General features: G+C 35.8%; 3 protein-coding genes across 3 annotated transcripts; all 3 read left to right on the plus strand.

Annotated features, from left to right (window-relative positions):
- Positions 1 to 634: 634 nt before the first annotated feature.
- Positions 635 to 6,765, plus strand: LOC141824917 (uncharacterized). Its single transcript, XM_074712266.1, has 5 exons — positions 635 to 911; positions 3,052 to 3,221; positions 4,978 to 5,038; positions 6,247 to 6,316; positions 6,443 to 6,765. The coding sequence occupies exons 1-5, from the start codon at positions 755 to 757 to the stop codon at positions 6,558 to 6,560; spliced, it is 576 nt and encodes a 191-aa protein (XP_074568367.1). The 5' UTR covers positions 635 to 754; the 3' UTR covers positions 6,561 to 6,765.
- A 3,595-nt stretch (positions 6,766 to 10,360) lies between these two features.
- Positions 10,361 to 18,214, plus strand: LOC141824422 (sphingoid long-chain bases kinase 1-like). Its single transcript, XM_074711706.1, has 9 exons — positions 10,361 to 10,575; positions 11,514 to 12,075; positions 12,153 to 12,521; positions 13,531 to 13,624; positions 13,702 to 13,739; positions 15,226 to 15,372; positions 16,306 to 16,405; positions 16,856 to 17,805; positions 17,896 to 18,214. Exons 2-9 carry the CDS (start codon positions 11,650 to 11,652, stop codon positions 18,043 to 18,045), a joined length of 2,274 nt encoding a protein of 757 aa, XP_074567807.1. The 5' UTR covers positions 10,361 to 10,575; positions 11,514 to 11,649; the 3' UTR covers positions 18,046 to 18,214.
- A 783-nt stretch (positions 18,215 to 18,997) lies between these two features.
- Positions 18,998 to 25,425, plus strand: LOC141823930 (rab GTPase-activating protein 22-like). Its single transcript, XM_074711135.1, has 5 exons — positions 18,998 to 19,351; positions 20,411 to 20,546; positions 20,662 to 20,711; positions 23,952 to 24,005; positions 24,146 to 25,425. The coding sequence occupies exons 1-5, from the start codon at positions 19,167 to 19,169 to the stop codon at positions 25,245 to 25,247; spliced, it is 1,527 nt and encodes a 508-aa protein (XP_074567236.1). The 5' UTR covers positions 18,998 to 19,166; the 3' UTR covers positions 25,248 to 25,425.
- Positions 25,426 to 26,007: the final 582 nt, after the last annotated feature.

Here is a 26,007-nt window from a genome sequence, read left to right on the forward strand (position 1 = left end):
AAATATTTTAACGTAGTCAAAATCATTTTAAACTTTTTTGTTTAGATGTTATAACAATTGTAATAGCTATTTGTTCTCCTTAGGTTAAAATGATTTTAATAAAGTTTAATAATTTTGATTAAGTTTGAGAAATAATATTTTATATCTAATAATTTTGATTAAAATAAAATATTATATTTTATCACATTGTAACATTTCTAAAGTAATTGTTACATGTTATAATAGCTAATTATAGCTTTTATAATAATGCTAAAAATAAAAGTATTCTTCAGATAACCTACTTGATAATTCATTAAATGTGAAGTGTCCTTTTAATTTTTTGTTCAAAAATATTTTTTATAATAATATATTATCAATAACAAATTTGATTAAATTAAACTAATTTATTTTAACATATTATAACACTTTATAATATATTATAGCTATCACAGTTATTACAATAATGGTTAAAATAAAAATATAATAAAATTATTTTAATATTTAAAAAAATCCTTCTAACCATTTTCTCAAAAATAAAAAGAACATATAATTTAAAAAAATAGTTTCCCTATTTATTTTTTAGCATATACTACGATTAATTCACCATATATATTTTTCTCAAAATGGCCCAAGGATCAACGGCTGTGTAGGATTGAACAAACACTGAAAATGCCTTTTTCGGCAAAATAAAGTTCCTTATCCCGATTTCGTCCTCGCGCTCAACTCCGAGGCGGAGCGGCAGGATCGGGTTGCGCAGCGTCGCCGTTCATCGGCTATGGAGAAGGGTTCGGTCGTCGGTGGTGGCGACGAAGATCGGGCGAGGAGTGCGCCCCAGGGAAAATCTTGCAAAGGCTGTCTGTATTTCTCGTCGATCCTCAAATCCGACTCTCGGAACCCTATTTGCATCGGCCTCACGAGGCCCCTCGAAGATGGTTCGATTGCTTCTCGCTCCCTCCTCCCTCTCTTTGTAGATTGATTATTCGTTCTTCTGCATGATTTGGGAATTGATGTTTTAGGATAATTTCGCTTCTGGATATGGCGGAGGTGAATCGTTGATTTACCTGATCGATGATGGGTAGCGATTAATCTAGTGATCTGGGAAGGCATTTAGGTAAATTTTGTAAACGCGATTTTACTTGGGAGCACGACCAACATGCCTTAATGTAGACGAAGAAAAGAATTGTCGATTTACGTGACAAAAAATGACAATGACCCTTGAACATGAATTTGAATCTCAGCACCGTCTTGAATTTCTTAATTTGCAAGAGCCACTAGACTAGTATCGTGCGGTGAACACAAGACTATTGCAAAAGGAATCAAGAAATAGAAAGATGATGTGCAACCTTAAGATAAGAAAGAAATTCACGTGGTTGGGGGTAAATAGGGCTGCACGCCCAAGTAGTATCATCATATCTCATTGAACTTGGTTTTTATAGATTTTTTTTTTAAAATATTGATCAGTAAGGACAAATATACACGAACCTTTACTAACGGGAGCAATGGACGGATAAAATAGGGCAATTTCCCCCTTGTCTATGTGATCCCTGGGTTCTTTAGTATCTAGTCCATAATACTTCTTCTTGATAATTCGTAAAACTAGGGGAGTACGTTGTACACACATTCTCTTGTCTATTGTATGTATACCTACAAGGTTTTAAAAAACATATATAAGTTGCTTGTGGTCAAGCTGCCACATATCACAGAGGCATGTGAATATGCTATTACATTAAGGAATACTAAAATTAGTTATATCAAGAAAATGCATAAAATAAGGGATAAAAAAGTTCATCTACAACATATATCAACTTAGTTAGCCAAACCAATCTTCATCCAAAAAGTCACACTTGTCACGTAAGATGTTAATAAATTAATAAAGAATTAAATATCAATATTTTTTTTTTACATCTATCACATAGATACCTATATAATCAATCTAAGCAGTTCATGAAATACAATTTTTGTGATTGACCTTAGCAAGTATAAAATATTAAAACAATTAACATAATGATTATTAACCAACTTAAGTTGGATTAGTTTTTCCTTTATAATTGAAATTTATTTGATAAACTTGTCAATAATGGACTTAAGTTGATTTTCTACTTCACTTTGTTGCATATTTGGTCCACATGTTGGTTATGTGGCCAAAAAGAACATTCAATATTGTTTCAATTTGATTTGACCACATATTGAATGCCGATATTGTACAATGTGCAATTGATCTCTCGTTCATGACAAGATTGCACACAACATTCAATATCCTTTGTAATTTTTAAAGCTTTATTATCATATCATAAAAATATAATAATTTTCAAGGTGTGTCACTGTTGCGTACCCATAGCTGTGTCCAAACTTTTGATGTTTTTCTGGTGAATCCTCATTACCCACTTAAAAAAATCATAATGGTTAATTGACAGCTAGATCAATATCTGTGTCGAACACTCGTAGCTGATTCCCAGTACTATAGAAGTTCTTGAACATTGATTTACTAGATAATTGTGTTGTGCCTTCTCTCTAAATGCTAGGAATATGTTGGTCTCTTTTCCTTTTCATTGATTCTTCTCAAATTTTCATTTAAAGTACTAAAGTAGGTGCTTGCTTTATAAAACTGTATATGAAATTTAGGTATAGTACTTGAAAGAATGAATGGATAAGTACCTAACTGATTCTTTACTCAATTTATACTTGAAACACTTGTTGTACTTATTAAAAATCTAGGTAAATACATTTCTAATATAGCTGCACATTTGAGTTGATTCAAAGATGCTCAAATATGACAACAATACTCTAGTTCATCTCAACTCTTTGGAGTCAATTGCATGGATCTTATCTAATATCTCTTTCTTGTTGGATCTAAGATATCTAAATCTCAGAATTCTTTCTTTATCCCTCTTAATTGTTCCTTCAATTATTTTTTTATTATGGAGATAAAATTTCATATATTCAATTTTAGTTTTAGTCAACTTGAATTTTTTTGCTTCTTCTAAAGCTTCTAGCACATTACTGAGGATTTTTCTAAGTATAAAACTGATATTTCACATTATGCAGTTAGTTATTTTTAATCTTTTTTATTAGTGCCTAGCTACATTGTGGGAGAATCTGAGTTGGAAGCTGATAAAGAAGGTCGAAGCCTCTCAGACTTCAAATATGTTTGTGTTGGCTATTCAGTATTTGTAAACGGCAAAGATGGCACCATTCAAAATCAAGAGAATGCTACTAAATTGCCTTTCTGTGCTGGTCTTGAGGTATTTTTCCTAATTAGAACTTTGTTGCTCTTGTTTAAATTATAAACTTCTGATATCATGGTCACTTTTCAACACTAAATGCTTCATAGATCTTGATAAAAAAAACTTTTATGATGAACAGGTGCAACAAAAAAAAATCTCTTGCATACTTATGTTTGCTGTGAATCCATTCACTATGATAGACAAAAATAACACATAGACATTGCTTTCATTCAAGAAAAGGATAAATGCAAAATTCTTTTGTGTTGATAATCTTTTTAAGTTATTTTAAATTAGCAATGATTGAGGAAGCAACATCTGCTAGATGCTCTTTTTCTTGTTTCCTTTTCAACTTTGACTAGTTAAGGTTGGGGAATTTCTAGAGTGATGTCAGCTCTTTTTTCGGTAAGTTTAGTAAGTAACAGAGAAAACAGAGGAAGTGCTGCATGGCAATAACCATTGCCTTAATCAACATCACATCAGCTACCACAACCACTGAAATGGATATAAGGAAAAAAGTGCAAATGGACCCTGACAAAAGAAGGGCAAATCTAGTACCTAAAAGGAGTACCACTGGTTTGCCATTAGATTGTTGCCGCTTGTCATCTTGTAGTGAAAGTGGCAACTCTAAAGCATAGGTTCTATACTTCCTTGTTGAATAAGTTCAATTAAATATGTGACATGTATTAGAACATTGAGTGGATGAATGTCAAGGTTTAATCCCAATTGTTTATGTTGTTATTTGTTTAGGCTTTCAGAAACCTATTAAACACTGCCCTTGCTGCATAAACTAAAAGCAACAACTATTGTCAAACCAAAATGGGTTGTAGGCTGTCATTGAGTGCACTGGCAGTGGAGTGCATCTAGAAAATCAAACTAATCGCATGACTTTGTGATTTCATTATCTGGGCGCCTGGTTATTGAAACAATCCTCCTGCAATGGAATTTCTGTCCTACAATTTTTACTTGCGCACTTAATTTTTGGAATTGGTTGTTAGCATTCAGCTATTTGTGGCATATGATGCATAAAAATCATATAAGGATTTTGATAAGATACACAGTTGATGAAAAAACTTCTTGTTTTGAATGTGTGCTGCTAAATGTATTCATTAATGAAAATCCAGGTGAATAACAAGCAAAGTAATGATGACTAGATGGAACTTATGCTACTTACTACTTGGCTTAGTAGCATTGATCACCTCCATTCTGTGGTATATAACACTTTCTAGTTAAATCCAGGTTAATTCTTATGCTCTTTCTCAGAAAACTGCTAGATTTCTCTTTGAGTTCTCTTGTTAAGGTCTCAGAATCCTGAAAAATAATTTGCAAATGGGAACTATTGGAAGTTCTTTTCAGCAACTAGAGAATATTCTTGTTGAATTTGCCGACATTGGATGTCAATGTGCAAACCCTCATTCAAGTCTATTCAAGTGACTTTATCTGTAAGGCTGATATGGGCAGTCAAGTTTATTTTCAGACTAAGTCTATCTTCAGTTGCAGTACCTTCTTCTGGAATGCAAAATAAGGGATATGATTCCTAGGACCCTCAACAATCTACTAGAAAAGTTTACCAGCTTCTATACTTACATGCTTGACAAGTGTTCAAATAGTTGCTCCATTGATCTTAAAATGTTTTGGCATTTGCATTGTCGTGTTTCTTTCTCTATTGCTATATTTACAATTGTATCCTTTTCAATCACAGACATGTATGCATTCAAGTCTGAATGTCTATTTCTAGCTGATATGGATCTTAATGATACACCAATTTTTTTCACAGCTATTAGTGGATAGAAGGACATCAACAGAACGTGTGCCTGTTCATGTGCAGAATACAGAAGGTAATTCTAGAGCCTGTGCTTGTTTTATATGACTAAGTTTGTGTGATTAGTGTGGAAGTCACTTGCTTAGCTTATGAAACTTTGTAGAATGCTAAGTAGTTTTAACCTTAAAGTGGAGCCGTAGGTGCATTTGATACCACAAAGATAGCTTATATTGTTTCTTACTAGGGACAACAGACACAATGTGCGTAAATGAAATTTCTTCATTGTAGGTGGTTGTGCTTAGCCAACCCCACCTAGTGGGATAAAACTTAGTTGTTGTTGTGTAGGTGGCTGTGCTTGTTAACTATATGCGGGAAATAGTGCACCACTGAACCATGAATCTGTTAATCCATTGTTCACTATGTTCTATTTTCTTCATCTAGACCATTGATGGTATTTTTCAGAAAATGAGTCTTGTTTTTTTTTTTTTAATGTTTGAAATTTGTCATAATTTCTTACGTTTATGTTGACTACCGAGAGTAGTTGTATGCATGATTTTAAATATTGAAGGTATGATCTATCTTTGCTGGTATAATACAAAACTGGCCTAGATACGAAGAATCCATTTCTGTGACTTGTCCTTTTTGTTCATCTGTCAGCCACGGGAATAGGGAGGGGAAGAGTGGAGAAGCACCAGTAGCAACAAAGAAGAGTGCTCGGGAAAATGGGATGTGTTTGTTTTGGGTTATTGTGTCAATTCAAGTCCAACTGGCAGTAGTTAACTTAGATGAACATGTAAAGAAATTAATTCCAATACTAGATGTCCTAACTTTCTTTAAAGATTATTTAATTTGGATCTTAAAAAATTATTGGTCACACTAGGATACTATAAGAATCTATGCTTATATCAGATGAACGATACTTACCTACTATTTATTTGGTATAATTATTAGTCTTGTTTCGATTTTGGAGTAAACAAGCTATGTGAAAGGCATTATAACATTAAAACTCATTTAAGTTGCTCTTGACATACTTTGGCATGAAACGGTACTGAAATTAGTATTGTTCCGGCCGAAGACTTCCAAGTTCCATCACAGAACTGTACTTCAAACTTTGATAATACACTCAAGAAGCAATAGTTCCCTTTTCTGCTCCGTGAATCTATGAGGCGAGGACTTTCCCTTTCACTGTGAATCATTACATATCCTGCATATTTAAGATCAGTATCGACATCAATGTCTATGCCGAATAGATGTATAAAACTAATCACATTCAACATTTTGCAGAAGCTCCTACTCACTTCCAACCAGCCAAAGCTAAACCAGAGTATGCATCAAGGAGCAACTTCTTCGACAAGTATGCTTTGTTTATCGCCCCCATTATTGATATCCAAGTCTAGTTTCCAGTTTTCCTTCTTGAACATAATTTAGGCATGATACGAAAATACATAAATAAATCTCTGAATCTTTTCTTTTGATGCAGATTTACTAGGAGTGCTGGGATTGTGGCCTCGGGCGTGGGTAGAAACCTTGTTAGAGTGGGTTATTCCATCAAGAATAACTTCGAAGATATATTATACGATCGCAAGCGTCCCAAGTAAAGGATGCAATATGGTATATATATTGTTATAGGCCAATGACAAGAATTCACTGTATCCGTGAAACTATACGATGGAGACGGAATGGGTTAGGGATGACCCATTTCATCCAAGCCATTCGGGTTTATTTGTTGTAGAATAATAATTTACTCTCGAAATTTTCTTTTTGCTATAATTTTTTAAGGATAATTAATTATGTTCTCTTGATTGACCATCATACTTAAAATTGGAGTTGCTATAATTCATCTTCTATCAATCATATTAATTCTGCTAATCGCCTTCGATCATGCCATACGGATGAATAAATAATGTTGGAGGATCAAATGGGTATGTTCATCATTTGGATGTTCTATTTCAATTAAAGTCAAATGAATATTTTATTTTATGTTGAAAATATTTCTTGATCGAGTGTTGTTATAATAGCCCTATCAATAGTTGTTATTATTTTTAATTAAAATTAAATAAATATTTTAATTTATCTTAAAAATATTTCTTGATCTATTGTTGTTAGATGTCCAACTCGTGGTGAGACGGACCAATTCATTAAAAAATCATCATATGGCGGGGCGAAGTGGATTGATTCATCAATTTAACGAGTTAAAAAATCTTCAACTCAATTCAAGACGGGCTACGGGTTAGGCGGGCCAATTCACGGGCATGTCAAAAAATAAAAAATATTAAAAATTTTAAATTTGAGTTATAATTTAAATTAATTAAGTTGAAAATTTTAAATTTAAATTGTAATTTTTAAACTTGAATTGTAATTTAGATTGATTAAATCCAGTAATTCATTGAGTTTTCTATTTTAATTTTAAAATTTAAAATAAATAAATAAACTTTCTCAATCAATCCGTAGACCAATCTAAGTCCGTCGCCAATCAATCTATGTGGGTTGCGGGCTTAGGCGGGTCAATCTATCTGAATCCATTTTAAAATGAGTTGATAAAATTTCAACCCAACCCGTCTAAATTATTTGACGGAGCTAGTTAACCTGGCAGACCTAATCCAAATTGATGGCTATAATTGTTATTATAACAGCTATCAATAGTTGTTATAATATATAAAAATTATTAAATAACTATTATAATGTGTTTTGGATGAGTTTAAGATTTAAGATTTATATTTTATAGAAGTTATTTAATATATATTATAATGTGTAAAAGTTATTAAGTAATTATTATTATATGTAGAAATTATTTAGTATTAATGTGTTTAGGATAAATTTAAGATTTAAGATTTAAATTTTTTATATTAAAATGTTATTTATAATTTTGTCAAAATTATTTAAACTTCATTAAAAGTCACTTTCAATTAATTATAAAAATTATTTAAAATAATTATAGAAGTTATTATTAAGTTGTTATAATTATAAATTTTAAATTTTAAATTCATTCTAAATATGTTTTAGTAATTATTAAATAATTTTTATAAATTATAATAATTATTTGATAATTTTTGACATGATATAAATTTTAAATCATAAATTTATTTTAAATACTTTATAGTAATTATTGGATAGTTTTAGTGCGTTTAACTGTTAATAACGGTGGATTAAGGAGTATTTTAAAGATAAAATCATCGATGGGACGGGACGGTCATTTATTATTATTATTTTTTAAAAAGGCCCATCTTGATTATCTTAATTTGGGACGTCATTTTTGCCCATAAACAATTATATAAAACAATTATTTATTTATTAAAAAATAAAAAAATGAAACTAAAACTCGCTGCTCCGGCGGTTCACCTTACCGCATTCCCCAGCTGGCGAAATAGTAATTGGCGTGCGCTTCAACATCAAAGACACATTTTCCCTGTCCTTCATGCGCCATTCCACACGCATCCATTTGTACCCGCGCCATCATTGGTCAACTCCAGTCTGAATTTCCGTGGTCCCGCAGATTAGTGGACCAAACTGAAGGGCGGTCTCAGGGTTCCGAAAAGCCCGGTCGACTAAGCATCACCAGCCACTCCCAACAGACTACCTATTTAAAAGGAGACAGGGAGAGCGAGAGCGGGATCCCCTCGAAGTGCCTCCTCCAGGCTTTTCCCATTCGCAGCGATCTCAGCCGTCCGAATAGGATTCCACACGTCGGGCGCTGGACACGCGTGGCTTGGAAGTTTCTATTTTGAATCACACGTGCAGCGACTGCGGCCGTTAATGGCGACTCCACCAAATGCCTTCGTCTCCGTCAAGGCGAATGGAAAACGAGTCTTTGAAGGAGCAATTAAATAACGCCGATAAGATATTAAATGCGGCATATCGGCATCCGCGACGCCGCTTCGTGTCGGAAACGCTACGCATCGCTTCGACGTCACATAATCAAATTCCATTAGTTGAAACGAGGAAAACACGGATGTGTAAACTTCACTTCGCCCCCCCTAGAGTTTTGTCTTTTTTTTATTCAAGACCTTATATTTTGATAAATTACAGTATAAACTTTATATGGCCCTCTTTGCTTAAACTTGTTGAGGTAACTTTGGTAGATCATAATACAATATAATATCTGATAAATTACTAATCTTCATTAAGTAAATCAGACAATATAACATACGATCAAAGTAGATTCCTCTTTGTCCTCTAAATAGAGTTTGTGTATTTCCTTGATCATCGACAAAAAATCACAAATCAAAGTTTGATAGTGTTTCTGTTGAGATCACCTCTCGGACACGTAATCAGTCACATGGCAACGGAGGTTGACTTCGCGAGGAGGAAGGAGACGACGAGCTCCGGAGCCTACAAGTACCAATACAGTGAGAGAAAAAATCAGGAGTGCCATGGTTCGACCACACCGACGCTCAAGTCAGTTATCGGAATGAGAAAAAGAAATTTAGAGGAAGAAGTGTATTAAAATGTGATCGTGCGTACCTGTTTTGTGCTAAGAAAGGGGATTATATAGGTAATGAGGGGAGAGAGTCATCTCGACTTGTCTTGTCGTTAATTAAGGGGAATATCTGTGTGGTAAGATTTTATCAAAAGATATATCCCATCAGAATGTGAAAAATATTTCGTTATTGCCATCATTACGGTGTGGGAAATGTCTCACCATTATCATAATAACATAAAGTCGTATCATTCAGAACAGGGGCAAATTGTCATGTCACATAACTTTTTGACGACGATTTGACTGACTGAGAAAGACAGGAAGGGGAATCGATCTGTTGTTGGGCAAGATCTCAGTGGAAAAGTTGGTCTTGAGTAAGATTGAGTAGGAATCGACACAGCTTGAATATAAGTGTAGCATGCTCGATGAGTCAGGAGTTAAAACTCTTGCTCTTGGTACCTTGGTATTGGGCTCGAGGGTTAGGGTTGTGTGATCGGTCGGGCTAGATTCGAGCAGAATGAGGTCGAGATGAGGTCGAGCTAGAAGTCGGGGAGAGCATGACCGGGAGTCAAGCGGATCATGGCCGAGTCCGAGTAGATGGGTGAGTACGGCTCTCGAGTGGATGGATGGGTGACCGAGTAAGGCTCTCGTTGAGTGAGTCGGAGTGGGTTGGATATAGGATCAGGTCAATCTTCTGCCTGACATATCTCAACTTTAGATTGGTCTTTGCAGACCGGGTCATAACACCCATAACATAACAGATAGAAAAACAAATATCTCCAACTAGTGAATAGTGAAATGTAAATTTCCAAAACCGGGGGTAAAAATGTAAATAAATTTAATTCAGTGGGTGGAAAGGTGAAATTTATGGAGTAAAAGGACATTCCCGCCTGTAACGCCGCTCCGTGTCGGAAACTCGATATATCAGATAGCGTATCAACGCCTTTTCTTCTTATTCTCCTCCTCTCCAAATCTCCCGATCGGCCTTCCCTGCTCCGAGTCTCGTCCACTTGCCGGTCTCCTAAGGCTCCTCTTCGTCTTCTCCCAGCTGCAGTGGCATCGCGATCGGGAATCATTTTCGGCGTTCTGATTCGGAATTGCGGCATCGGCGGCAGTGGATCGTTTATTGAATCTGACGGGTGTCGGTTGATCTGCTTGGACGATCTGTGTGCTTCTTTGTGTCTGGGAATGGAATGGTACTGTGCTAATTTGTTTTGCAATTGTTTCGGTTCTGTGTTTTTTTTTATCTTGCCCAATAGTTAGGAATCCGGGTGATTAAGCTCTTTGAAATCTAGATTTTTGAAAGGAGGATGGATTAGATAAAGCATCTAATATTCTTCTTCCTTTAGGAACTTTCTGTTTGTATGTTGATTCGGGACGCGTTTGAACAAAAAAGGGACTCTGCAACTAAGAAATCGATTATGATAGGGCATTTGAGCTACTCACTGAAGTGAAATTGGATGTAATGTATTTTTTTTTCATGTAATCATAAACCAGTCTATTTAATTTAGGCGAATCCTAGTATCTTTTCTATTTGCTGGTATTACAAAACAAGCTTCTTTTAATCTTTATATTAGATGAATGTTAGGAAAATGCTTAATATATAAGACGCTCCTTTTGGCTAGTTCTTGAATGAGATAGTTGCCACCACTGGTTTGTGATGGAGAATAGCATCTTTACGTATTGATGCTTCTGTTAGAGTTGTCTGGAGCTTTGCAGTTGGAGTGGTAAAAAAAAATCTGCTTTTTTATTTTGAATTTTTATGCTAGAAACAATGGTAAAAAAAAAAGAGAGAGAACATTTTGTTAATCTAAATTACATTGAGAGATTAATGTTTTTATTTGCATTTGAATGCATGTGAAGATAAATTAACTGCTTCACGTACATGCTTGAACGCCTCAGACAATTAGCACAGATAAACTTGTGTATCTTTTTTTATTCATTTCTTTTGTGCCAACCAACTGTGTGAATGAACTAACCTTCTTGTGGATCATTACCTCTACAAAATTATCATGTGGTTCTGTTGAGTTTAGTGTTTTATTTGTGTAGCTCAATTATCCTTATCTTTGTTTAGTAACTGAGATCATCTTGGCCATGCTCTTTTATAATAATTGAGGTGTATTGAAATTTGCAGTGGCTATACTGCATGCTGATGACTCTTTGGGCCCTTCTGATTGAGAACTCCTTTATACCTTATAAATCATTTCCTTGTTTGGACTGTGTTTGTGAGCTGAACGCATGCCCACATAGGTTTACTTGAAAAAGGAGCTATGCAGGACTCTACTGATCACAATCCAGGGGTAACCTCACCAAGAGGCACACTGCAGCAATCTCTTCGCCGCTTGAGTAGCAAGAAGTCCCCGACAGCAAAAGGGCAGCATTCATCTCCAACTGTGTTTCCTGAAAAAAGAGGCAAAGCAAAATCACTGAAGAAGACTGATGCCAGTATTGCTATTAAAGATTCCGAGAAAGCAAAGCCTCATGAACACAGGATTGATATTGGGGATGAAAAATCTGATTTGTTAGGATATGTAGTTCTTAGGGGGAAGCTTACTCTGGAAAAGAAAGCTAAAAGTTCAAGTGCTAATGAGCAAAAGGGGTCCGAAAATTTAATCTCTAATATATTTGAAGCAAAACTTACAAGTAAAGCTCTGATATGGGGTTCTAGTACTCTTAGCATCAATGAGATCATTTCTGTAAGTTTCTTAGTTGCTCTATCATGCTACTCTTTCTAATTATAAAAAGCCCTTACATTTAGTTGTAACTCTTGTAGGTATCTTACCATGCTGGTGTAAGATATTTCACTATCCATGCATATCCTATGAAAAGGAGATCATGTGGACTTTCTTGCTTCTTGAAGCCACAAAGAGTTCAACAAGATTTCCGCTTCTTAGCTTCTAGCTCACAAGATGCCTTGCAATGGGTACAAGGTTTTGCAGACCAGCAATGTTCAATTAATAGTTTACCTCATCCGATGATTTCTAAGAAGCAGGAACCTGACATTGTTGCTGATGAGCCTCTGTTTAATCTACCATATATAAGGTGTAAAAGTCCACCTAGCATTCTTGTGATACTGAATCCTCGTTCTGGGCATGGCCGATCAAGTAAAGTTTTTCATTCAAAAGTTGAACCAATTTTTAAGGTGTGTATGAGACTGTGATCATTTATTAATATTACTAGGATTGTATGATCCAATCTACTCTGTTTATGATCTCTATACCCACACTCTTGATGAGTTTCCATTGTCGATGTATCTTTTTTTTTTTTTGAATTTGTTATATTTCTTTGGAACAAAACTAGCTACGCATGATTTAATGTAAACCATTTATCATTTTGACACCATGCTAGTAGGATCTGAGCAATTAACTTTGATATAGTGAAGGAGATGTCATATTGATTCAATATCAACAGTAAGATAAAGAATGAATGGTTGAATTAGAGAGAAGCCATCAGAACCCTGTATGATTGTCATGCGCCATAGACTGAGAAAAATGTTAAAAACTGTAATATGTCCTACTATACTTCATGAATTAGAATGTTTGACAATTAGAAAATAATTTATATAAAAAGTTAGTATAACATAGATAACAATGCCTAGATGTATGTGTAGATTAATAGAAAGGATTAGATAAAGTATACTACTAAAGAGAACAATTAGGTGTAGTTCTAAAGAAAAATTATATTAATACGAAATAGATATGTTCAATGACAATTAATAAATTTTATAATTCAGCAAGTTAAATCAATTGGAGTTGAAGGTGCAAGAAGTAGAGAACCACAGAACACAGATAACTCTGTGCAACTCAATTATGATTTAAGATAATTGAATATTACTAGGGATATTAACTTGAATGGAGTTCAACAAAGGAATAAGATCTATATAGTTGACCCAGAATAGTTGTTAGAATTGTACGACAAAAGAGTGGTCAGTAGTTACCATTTATATGATAACTGAATAATAAAAGTTTATGCTTTCTATTTATTTTACATGGAACAATATTCAACATGAGAATATTAGGATTTGTATGCGTTGAAACTGCAAATGTTTTGCTAAGTAGTAAGTGTTTACTTCTCTTTCTATAAATGATCAAAACATGTGCTTGATAAAGGGCATAATTTGAAATTTCTCATGGATCGAAAACTGGTAACAGCTTGCAGGCTTCAAGATGGAAGTAGTTAAGACCACTTATGCTGGTCATGCAAGAAACCTTGCTTCCACAGTTGACTTCAGCACATGTCCAGATGGTATGCTGCTAAGTTCATTCAACTTGATCTGTATTCCTGTCTCTTTGTTCCTTATTGTGTCTAAATTGTTCTTCTAGGAATTGTTTGCGTTGGTGGTGATGGAATTGTTAATGAGGTCAGTTATTTGTTTCACGTTTCTTATATAGTTCTGGAAATTTCTTTTAGATAGAACAAGATGAATAAAATAAAATAATTTTTTGATGAATTATGAATTTAGAATTTCACTCATGTTGTTAGCAATATACGTGCATGTGATCCCTTCTTGGATATGCAAGATCTTGAATCCAAAGAAATGTTTTCTTATGACTGGTGATGATGAATTGACTCAGTGTAGAAATCTGGGTCATGTTCAAGCAGAAATAAAAGAGCTGAAGTTGAAGGTAACTGCTCCCACTGAATTCAGGGAAATTAAATCATGTTCATGCATGGGAGTCAAGAGACATGTTCATATTTGGAATGTTTGAAAGTGTGGCATTTAGGGTGCAAGATAATCCTCTAGTGCTTACTTTGTCTATGGAAAGTATCTGTGGTTTTGGGTCATAGGAAAAGACATTAAAGGGATCTTCTGGAAAGTTCTGCTGATTTGCAATCCCAAGTTTAATAAAAGGGCAGTCCGGTGCACGAAGCTTCAACCGATGCGAGTCCCGGGAAAGGATCTATTGTAGGCAACCTTACTTTGTTTTGCAAAAGGCTGTTTCTGAAACACAAACCCGTGACCTCTAGGTCACACGGCAACAACTTTAACGTTGCATCAAGGTTCTATGGAGCAATTGATTGACAGTGGCACATGGATTTAGTTGAACTGCCCATCAACATTTAAGGGTTCTGTATTAGCAGTGCATTCTACATTCCCAGGATACTGCTGTTTCTTGTTGAAGGGGGTGTTCTGTCTGAGTGTTGTCAACAAGGAGTTTGAAGTGGTGGCTAGCCGGCTAGGTGGTGGGAATGCTGCAGGAGGCCACAAACCTGCAGGTTGTCCTAGCAACATGACAATGGATGATGCTGCAGGAGATGTGAACCTACAGATATGTGTGGTTTTGGTCCTTTGCTCACTTGGTGGTCAAATTCAGGGGCGACGAAGATGATAAACTGGGACATGGAGCTGAATAGTTCTCTGCTCATGTGCAGAGGAAGTGAGAGAAGGACTCAGCGGCTTGGTTCCTGATGGCTGAAGTTCTCATGCACATAGGGTCAGCATGTGGTGATGATGAAAGGCACTGCAGTGATGAGGGAAGGTGGAGATCTGGTATTGTGACAGTGATGGGAATGTTTTTGATACCATGTTAGGGTTCATTGATAGTCCCTTCTACTTATCTATATTGCTCTGCAATGTAAAAAGTTACATGTGGGTCCTTGGGATTATGAGATTTTTTCTTCTTGGTTACTAGCTAGGTCCATAACACAAGATTGATGCAATAAGCATTTTCTTTCATCTTTTTCGTGCATGTATTTATCAAGCATTGGATGTATACAGAGAGTACTCTTAGATAAATTATCTATGCTTAAACTATCTTTCAGTTGGTCCTAAATCACATAAGTATATTCCCTTTGCTTTTTTAACATTGGTTCTTTCTGAATGCATAGATTTGATAATGGTACAGGTGCTCAATGGGCTTCTAACTAGAGAAAACCAACAGGAGGCAATTTCCATGCCAATAGGTGTGATTCCTGCTGGTTCTGATAATTCACTTGTTTGGACAGTTTTGGGAGTGAGAGATCCCATCTCAGCTGCAATGGCCATTGTCAAGGTAATGCTCTTATTTTTATGATAAAATCCTGTTAGTTTTATGAAAGTAACAAAAAAAATGATAACAAAGATTATCAACTCTGTTAGGGTTGTAGTGCCCAGAAGATTTTGAAAATTTTATTATGAAAAACTATTCTGATGATTTTCTAAACAAGAAAACATTTGCTGGTAGTTTCAATCAAGGACTCAAATACCGTGTTGTTTCAGTCAGCATGGATGAAACATCTTATTCATTGGTTAACCAACATTGACTCAGTATTGGCACAGGCGAATTGCAGTAGGTACCATCCATGTTGATCTGTCTTGATTGGTATCGGCCAAAAGAGAGCTTCTGTGTGTTGGCATTCTAGAAGAGTGTGTGTGTGTGTCTGCAGGTGGGTGATGTAGTGACTCCCTTGTGTGTGTGTGTTTTAAGTTACAAGGCTAATTATGAGAGCTTGACAAATAGGGACTTGATCCTTTTATGCGTGTGTGTATGACTAAATAGCTAAGAACAATTCAAAATATTAAACAACTATTTCCTATGAAGGATAAAAAAGTGGAAGGATGAAAATGTAACAGAAAGAGTGGATGTAAATTTAAATGAAAGATCTTTGTTTTATTTACATCCGTTCATTTTCTTACTTTTCCATCTTTTGCGGAAAACCAACTCTAAATGTATAGATTTTAATTGTGAAGAGTTTTGACATTCATCGAAACATGAATTTTGAGGAATTAGTGAAAGCTGTATGGTTTGCTACGTAACTATCCATCTTTACCAAAATTTTCATCCATGATTTTAATATTTTTGATACAACCATTGTTTACTGAGCTAAAAAAAAGAGAAAAATACAAGTTGATTCAAGTTTTAGTTCATTATTATTTGTCTTGAACTACTGTCGAAACTTGTTTATTTATCTTATCAGCTTATACCATTACTGTATCCTTATTACAGGGTGGACTCACTGCGACCGATGTTCTTACCGTCAAATGGATCCAGAATGGCATAACTCATTTTGGAACAACTGTTTCATACTTTGGCTTCCTGAGTGATGGTAACTTCATGAATTTGTTTTGCTTTCTATATTTTATTATCCTGCCCTTGTTATATGATCAATCATGCTCCAATACCTCATCCTTTGGGCTATCGATACACTATACTTCCATGCAGACAGTTCATATTTATTCCATAGTGACATAATGAAGTTGGTAGCAAAAAATTAACTTTTCTTCCCTGTTATTTCTATTTGTGACCCTCCTGAGCATCATCCTAATTCACCTTCAAGAATTACAGACCTTGTTGTCAAGTTGTAGGTGAAGATTGCTAACACCTGAGCCACTTGTAAATTTATACCATGCCCTAAAATTTATGACACCAAATGAAATTGTATGAGCTATATCCCACCTCTACCTTATTTCAGTTGTGATTATATAAACACGATAATAGTATCATTTTGTAAGTAGTAATTATCTTATATTGAGATCTTCAATGTTAAATCCTGCAGTCCTGGAACTCTCTGAGAAGTACCAGAAACGCTTTGGTCCCTTGCGCTATTTTGTGGCTGGATTTCTTAAAATTCTTTGCTTGCCAAAGTACAGCTTTGATGTGGAATATCTCCCAAATACTAACGCAGCAAGTGCTGAAGAAAAAATTTCAGTGGAACAACATAAAGTCGATGTGTCAGACTTCTATCTGGATTTGCAGAGGTCAAGAAAAGAAGGCCTCACCAGAGCTTCGAGTTTATCGAGCATAGACTCAATTAGGACTCCAGGAGGTGATCCAGAAACAACTGGTAGCACAATTGCAAGCAGTGAGCCATCGGAGTTTGTTCGAGCGCTTGATCCTAAATCAAAGCGTTTATCCTTGGGAAGAAATTCAATTGCTGAGCCAGATGAAGTCCTTCATCCGCAGCCTCACCTGTCCCCGAATCCAAACTGGCCGAGGACCAGATCAAAATCAAGAACTGATAGAACATGGCTGGGTCTGACTGTCACAACTGATGCCAAAAGCTCTTGGACAGCTACCTCATTGTATGACAAAGAAGACATTTCCTCGACTGTGTCTGATCCAGGACCAATCTGGGACTCGGAACCAAAGTGGGACACCGAGCCAAAGTGGGACGCCGAGCCAAACTGGGACAATGAGAGACCAATTGAGCTGCCAGGACCACCACCTGATGACATTGAATTGGGGATGAAAGAGGAGCTAGTTCCAAGCTTAGAAGAGAAGTGGGTAGTTAAAAAAGGCCGGTTTCTTGCTGTTCTGGTATGCAATCATTCTTGCAAGACCGTTCAGAGTCTGAGCTCGCAGGTCGTTGCTCCGAAAGCAGAGCACGACGACAAGTGCTTGGATTTGCTACTGATCCACGGAAGTGGAAGGCTGAGGTTGTTGAGATTCTTCATGTATCTTCAGTTCGGTCGACATCTCTCTCTCCCTTATGTCGACTATGTTAAGGTATACCAACACTGTTACATCTTTGTTCTTCAAATTTCTGCTCTCCAGTGAGTCTGGCTTGCATTCATGATCTTGTTCTTGACATTGTAGGTTAAGTCTGTGAAGATCAAGCCTGCCTCAAACACCAACAATGGGTGCGGTATCGACGGGGAGCTCCTCCATGTAGACGGGCAAGCCTTGTGTTCTTTGCTCCCGGAGCAGTGTAGACTGATCGGCCGCCGTGCCAAGGACCGAGCCTAGGCAATGCCAATTAGTAAGTCTTCAACCTCTACTCGAACAAGATGTACTCACACATTGATCCTTGTGTATGGCTCTCTTGTATATTTTTAAGTGTTTTTTTTTTTTTTTGGCAATATGGTGAATGAATCTGCCATTTTATGTTTCTAGTTAGATTGTGGCCTTATTTGAACATCGAGTTTTTTTTTCCTTTTTATGTACAATCCTATATTTCTTGGGATCCATAGAAAACAACAAAGTATACACTGTGTAAGTCATATAGTGATCAATCTGGTCAAGATAAACCTAAGTCCTTAACCTCATGAAGCTTCGAGAACCTCCATCACTCGGCCTCGGATTCTCTCTAGAAACCTCTACCACTCGGCCTTGGACTCTCGACTTCAAAAACCTCCACCACTCGGCCCACGACTCTCGATCCGGGAATCTCCGCTACTCGGACCCTGACTCTCGATTTCTAAATTTTTCATGGCTGCACAAGGTTTGTCTTGGCGTCTGTTCTAACTCTCTTTAAGTTTTATAAAGAATCTTCAAAGTTGGCGCATTTCCTTGAAAGCATCCAACTTATCACCAATCTTCTCATTGATGGTTCCCTCCTCTTTGATCTCAGACCGGATCATTTACCTAAATATCGTCATGATTATTTAATAATCAAAATGAAAATATATATGAATTTTGACAAATGAAAGGTCATTAAAAAATATATATATATTTCTTTAATTTTTAAAAGACGTTTAAATAGCTACTGAGAGCTGTTTTGGAAATGAGATTCGCCCTTTTATAAAACGGTGCCTTATTTAATCATTATTAAATTTAAATGCGCCCTTTTTGTAAAAATGATGAGAATTGAAAAGATAATAATAGAAGGGGGCATTTGAAAGTTGTAAATATTTGGACAAGTTTGAAAATAGAATAAGTTTTGGGGTTGCAATAGAAGTTTCCGAATGCTTTGCTTTGCTTTGGAGTCTAGAATCTCTGCTCTCGATGCCACGGCGCTGCCATCATCGCACCGCCTTCGCGGCCTGCTCTTGATTTCGAAGCGAAATCGAGAGGCGGAGCAGTTGGGAGTTTTCGAGCTTGGAAAATCGAGAGGCGGCGGGGCGGGCGGTCGATCGATCGATCGATCGATGTGGGTTTCGAATTGGGTGGGGCGTGGGATCAGGAGCTTCATCGGCAGTGCGAAGGTCGGCGGGTGGATCTGGTCCGGCGTAGACGGGGAAGCCGGGAGGTGGCATGAGGACGTAGTGGTCTTCGGCTTGACGGCCATGGCCGGACTCGCCCTGGCCGCCACACTCGTCATCTCGACGCGGAGGTAAGAGAAAGAAAAAAAAAACCGAATAGGCGCTTGCTTTTTCGTTCCTTATCTTCCCGACAAGTAGCAGGTTAGAAAGAAATCGATTATTTGAGAGAGAGAGAGATAGAGAGGAGGGATGCCGTAGATGAGCGTCCTCCGTATTCACCATCTTCGTCGTCGCCTAGGTCGTCCTGGATTCATTTGAGATCGCTCCACATTGTTGCCTCCTCACCAGTTCCTGATTGCCTTTTCAGTGCCTTATTGTTTTTCTCTGGAGCATCGATTGGATTCAGTATAGAACTTCACTCTCCCAATTCACTTAAAGATAACCAGGAGACAGTAGCTAAATGTCTTTTGTTCCTTCATTATCTTTCCTCTGTCATGTTCTTCCTTTAGTGTTTGCTAACGAGATTGAGTAGATTGTTACCTTCTCTTTATACACAGTTAGACACACCGGATTTAGGGTACATTTCTCTCTCACTGATTGATGGATGCTATTATTCTTAAGAATAGTAGGAAAGTAACTCTATCGTCACAAAATAACTAGATTGTACTATTATATGAAAGTTTAGAAGAACAGTAGGTTCCTATTCTCCTATCATGAGAAAAATTGTTACCTTGTACAAGGAGATTTTTTTTTATAACCAGTCCTTCCTGAACTTTATCAGAAAGAGCAGGTCAATCAAATTAAATATTCTACTATTTCTATCAGGAATACCACATTGTTGAGCTGGTAGCTGTATCACATTGTGGTTGCTTGTTTCGCCATAGACTGTGTTACTTGCTGAAATTAACATGACATTTGGATTTACTGAGTAAATATATGATTAGTTATCTATGGGAGATAAACTTGGAATGCATTTGCTTGCCTTGTCAATTATGTTAACAAAAAGAAGGCCCATAGGTACTAGGGCAATCTGATAATTACTTGGCAAAAATTGTATATATGAAAACATTCTTGGCTGTTTTTGTAAATTCATTTGTAACAAGGGAATAAGAGTATCATTTGTTTTAAGTTTTACCATGTTTACACTCTTCATCATTTAGTTCTTTCATAACATCAACGTAGTATTTCAGAGGCCGCCTTAGGTCACCATGGTCTCAGAGAAAAAGGAAACATCCCCTTACTAGGCACCAATGGAACAATTTCTTCACCTTTGATGGAAAGCTTCGTGATGGTGGAATTAAGTTCTTAAAGAAAGCTCGGACTGCAGTAAGAGTCTTCTCTAGTTCAATGTCACTTTCTGATGCTTATATTAGTTATATGATCTATTTTGATAAAAAAAATATGAATACATTTGAAGCAATTACTTTTAATTGTGATTCAGGGAATTGACCCAAGCATCAGGCCTGAAGTCTGGCCTTTCCTTCTTGGAGTGTGAGACTCTAAACCATATTTTCTGAACAGTTTGATAGCTTGTTTAACTTAAAAATATGCTGCAAAATATAATCTGTATTGTCTTTTCCCCCCTTAATTTGTCCGCGTTGTTTTCTTTGACTTCTCGTTTGTAAGGCCTTTGCGTTAATTATCTAATTCATAATTTAATTCTTAGTTTGCATCTAAAGTTCAAAGTATTTGCATCACTTAGGAATATGTTATGCAGATAGGTGCAAAATCCAAAATATGCCCTCACCATAAATAGTTAGCTTTTTATATTAGAAAATATGATAATTTAAATTGCCCTCAAGGACTTCATATATTTTATTTATATCTACCTCATGATAGATAACAAGATGCAAATAAGATTGTAAGTGTTAACCAATATAAAAGCATATAGTGGATATCTGAAAGCTATACAAAATTGTTTGTCCTTAGAAACAAAGTTACATGATAGAAAGACTATCACTGAATTCTTTACATTCCTCTTCTGCAACATGAGATGAAAAAATAGGAAAAAACCTTTGGTCAATTTCTATAGGAAGTGGAACTTAGCTTCTAGTTGCAGTAGGATAGACCATCTTTTAAACCATTGCTTTCTTATAAGCATGTGTAGTATTTATGGGATGGATTAAAACCTATTCAACCACAAGCTTAAATCCTTACTTTATTAGCACATTCATAATTTGATAATTTTAGTAATGCGTGTCTGTTGTTTTTTTGTGATTATATTGTTTTGTTGTAAAATGGTTCACCATTGGTTTATCTGGTTTGTATAAAAGGGCAGCAAAATCACCAATTCTGAAGTTAAGCTTGAATGAAAAAGGTTGAGGGTTGCATTAAATTCTCACATTCTTTGTAGAAAAATGTTAGAACTTTATGAGCATGTATCTTAACTGTATTCATTAAAAATCTAGGTCTTCATTCTAACACAATATGCTTTTACCACCTGAACACATCAAAAGGGTGGGCAAGGAGAAAGCAATCAGTCACATCATTGCCCAGATGTGATGCAAAATAGTAAAGGATTTTCACATTATTATAGGTCAACCATCAATGCCAATAAAGAAGCTAGTCTACAGTTACAAGATTAGGTAGGTAATTTGCAATATAGAAACACCTCCCATGAAATGATTAAAATTAACAGATGCAATGGTTGCAAGCATTAACATGATATGCTTGTAGGAAACAAAATGGTGAATAATAAAAAACTATAAAATAATTAATGTGACTTTCATAAATAGATTTAACAGATGTGTGGCTTCTACTAAAATGGGCATTTTTGTTCATCTATCTTAATTATTCTCTAACTTTTGTCATTGCCGAAACTACATTTATATAATCAATTATAATCCTACTTATAATTTTCAGTTTCTAAAGATTCTCTTCTCCACAATACAAGCTTCTTATTATGTTAAAAGATATAGGTGCTAGTGTTGACCCACCCTTCAATGTAATTCTATAGTTGTATCATTTTTTTTTTTTTGAGGAAGGTAAATAGTTTTTATATATCACATGAGAAGGTACATATTAGACACACGCAAAGCGAAAGACGTACGTCTGGATCTTATGAAACATCCTCTCAACATCAAGGACTCTATAGTTGTATCATTTCTTGGATTGCATGTGGTCCCAAGTCCTAACACTAGTAACTATGTTATCATATGTCCTTTATCATATCAATCTAATTACAAAATATTCTTTTCTTTTCTAAATCTACCATATAATTGTCTAGGGATTATATCGTAAAATTTTCCTATCTAAAAATCATTTTTCTCCATTATATTTTGGTTGTGATGTATTATGTAATAAATAATGCTAATATGCTGTGTATGATAAGTATAGTTCTCTAAATTTTGTTGATACAATATTTATGACCAATAAATACTAGTACAGTAGATATTGTTGATTGCATACTATATCTCAATATCTTGCTAATTATTTTACTTTTACATACTAATTATATGCTACACATCTGTCTTTTTCCTTCAAAATCCCTTTTCATTTTTCCAAGGAGTTGGTACTCTTTTCACAGGAAAAGGCCTTCATTTTCATGGTCACTACCTATTTTATTACCTTCTAACATATGCTGCTTGTTTGTTTCCTTCCTTGTAACATACACTACAAATTTATAAATTTTATTATTTTTTTCCTATATCTTGTATGGACAAATCATGTATGCTTATTAAAATAAAGATCAATTAGTCAAAACATTAAATTTGAGATGTCTAAAGGAATCTGTTATCCCAATATAGAGAATCATCTATACGTTGATTTCTATGCCTTACTCTTGATTCTAGACCACACTAGAAAATTCTTTTTTGTTGGTTTGTGACAAATGTCTGATTTCCCAAACAAAATTAGGATATGTCAAAGCCGATTGTGATACAGCTGAGTCACTTCATGATGGGATAGACTGATGTTTAAGGCCTATGGTTAGAGAAGTTGGAACAAGATAAACATCAAGGCATGCAAAGTGGCCAAAAAGAGACCACGGGAATATAACTACAACAATTAAATTGCTCAGACATTATTAGCTAGACTAGATGATATTGATTGGGGCACAATGATGGAATAAAATTAGGAAGCATACATCATCGCCAGCATTATTATGATGGTCATTGGACAAATTATCTTTTAATCATGAATTCAATCAATAAATTTTATGAACCTTCTTGATAGACTTTATCTTGCACTTTAAGGGATCATTTTTTGTTGACCCACAATACAAATTGCCATCAAATATGCTTGTTCTTTCTCACTTGGGTTTTCCTTAAATCCCTTTGTTTTGTCCTATAAGGAGAAAAATGTATCATTGTTATGCTTAATGAAACAAATTTAATTAAAATGAAGGGAAAAAGTCTATATGAAGATAGAATATATATCTCACATTGCTTGTGGGCTCATATGAAATAACTCATTTATAGTCCCTAACTAATGCTAAGTTATTGTCACTATCGGAGTGTGATATTAGTACAACATTGGCCTATTGTATTAGTGATAAAGATATATATTACCCAGTTCAAGTGACAAGGACCAAAAATTGACTGTCTAAATGACTCTGTTGCAATTAAGTTGAAAATTGTGTGGGAAATTATGTTTCATATGAGTTCTTTTTCATGATTCTGTGATTATATTTTGAACACGAGGAAATCTCATGGACAGGTACTAGCAAAACAATCTTTTCGTAGATCTCTGCTACATAATCATTTTATTGATCTGTGCTCCTTTGATGTGTAGCTATGACCTGAGGAGTTCAAGGGCTGAAAGAATTGTCATTCAAGCACAAAAGAGGTACATGTTCCAGTCTGTTAAGCAAATATTTGCCATCATTTTGCTCCTCTTGTTGCAGTTAACGAACGATACAATTATTGTCAATGAGACAAGTTGGTTTACTCTTCCTACTAGATTTTAGTGTTATGTTGGTATTACAGGAAGATATATGAAAAACTGAGACGCCGATGTTGGCAATTGTTAAATCATGGCGATGAAAATGGCAATGAACAAGAAAGCCCATTCAGTGGCACTTTAGATCACATAGTGCACAAGGAATCAGGTACACCTGACCGTGTTATTGTGGAAGACGACGAAAATAGTATTGCCGATGATACAGAATCTTCATTCAGTGAATCCTCCATTGAGGAAGAAGCTGGCAGCATTAGAATATCCTCCCCTGCTACAAGACTCACCAAGATTGCTTCCTCCATAGGAGAGATCCCCAAATCTCCTCAAAGAACTGAGAATTTCACAACATGGCAACGCATCATGCGACTGGATGCTATTCGAGCCAACGACGAGTGGAGAAATTATAATCCGTCCCAAGCTGAAGTCTCAAGAGACAATGCTGTCGAGTTTGCTACCTGTGTCGGCTTGAAAGACTACGAGCACTTGGAGCCATGCAGGATTCACCATGCTGCACGTCTGGTCGCGATACTAGAAGCCTATGCACTCTATGATCCTGAAATTGGCTATTGCCAAGGAATGAGTGACCTTCTGTCTCCCATACTCACTGTCATAGAGGATGATCCTGAAGCCTTTTGGTGCTTCTTTGGATTTATGCAGAAAGCTAGGCATAACTTCCGACTCGACGAGGTAGGCATCAGGAGACAGCTAAACATCGTCTCTAAGATCATTAAGTCGAAGGATTCTGATCTCTATAGGCACCTGGAGAAGCTTCAAGCTGAGGATTGCTTCTTTGTGTACAGAATGGTTGTGGTTGTCTTCCGCAGAGAGCTAACCTTGGAACAGACCCTCTGCTTGTGGGAGGTTATGTGGGCAGATCAGGCAGCCATACGAGCCGGGATCGGGAAATCCGCATGGGGAAGAATCAGGCTACGAGCACCGCCCACGGATGACTTGTTGCTCTATGCCATCGCAGCGTCAGTCTTGCAGAAGAGGAAGCTGATCATAGAGAAGTACAACAGTATGGATGAGATTTACAGAGAGTGCAACAGCATGGCAGGGCAACTTGATATCTGGAAGCTTTTGGACGATGCACACGACTTGGTCGTGAGCCTCCACGATAAGATTGAATGATCACTATGTCATTGTTCCTCCGGGCTATGATTTGCTGTTTTTATTGTTGAACTCCACATCATCTACGAGGGTCTCCAACCCACAATTGTAGCTTCAGATTTCAAAGAAGACATTTCCTGTTTTATACCTCATATATTCACTTAGCAATGGATGAAATATCTAACCGGTTCTTTTTTCAGGTATGGGATAGGTACTGAGACATAGTTGAATAGAGTATAATAAAGTATTGTAGAAGAAAATAAAAGTTCAAATTTTGACGAAATTGAAATAATATATTCTTCTGTCGTGATCAATTATAATTTTTTCGAGATTTATTTTCTCAATAAGAGTGATCACAGATGATTTATCGTGTAAAATGACTGAAATTACGAATTCCATCTTTTAAAAAACAAATATGAGATCAAAGAAAGAATAAATAAATAAATAATTTACAATATTCATTTTGAATGAATTCGAATAGATTAAAAAGTATTGATTTAAAATATTAATTTTATTTATCTTTTAATTTTATGCTTTTGTTTAAAAAATATTCCATCTAGCAAACTCCTAGCTTCGCAAAAAAATGTATTTAAAAAAAACAAAATGAAATATCCTCACCTAATACTACGCTTGAATTCAATCTAAGAACAAATTCAACTCCGAGGCTTTTCAAATTCAGGCATTTTAACGATTTGAAAACACCATAAATTAATCACGACCCAAACTAAAGACTTATTCGGATAGATCCAATAGGCTTCGGGGAAAAAAAGACTAATATGTC

The sequence above is a fragment of the Curcuma longa genome, chromosome 3 (genome assembly GCF_044706935.1).
Source record: "Curcuma longa cultivar G26 ecotype Majalengka, Jawa Barat chromosome 3, ITB_CL_G26_1.1, whole genome shotgun sequence".
Classification (NCBI taxonomy): domain Eukaryota; kingdom Viridiplantae; phylum Streptophyta; class Magnoliopsida; order Zingiberales; family Zingiberaceae; genus Curcuma; species Curcuma longa.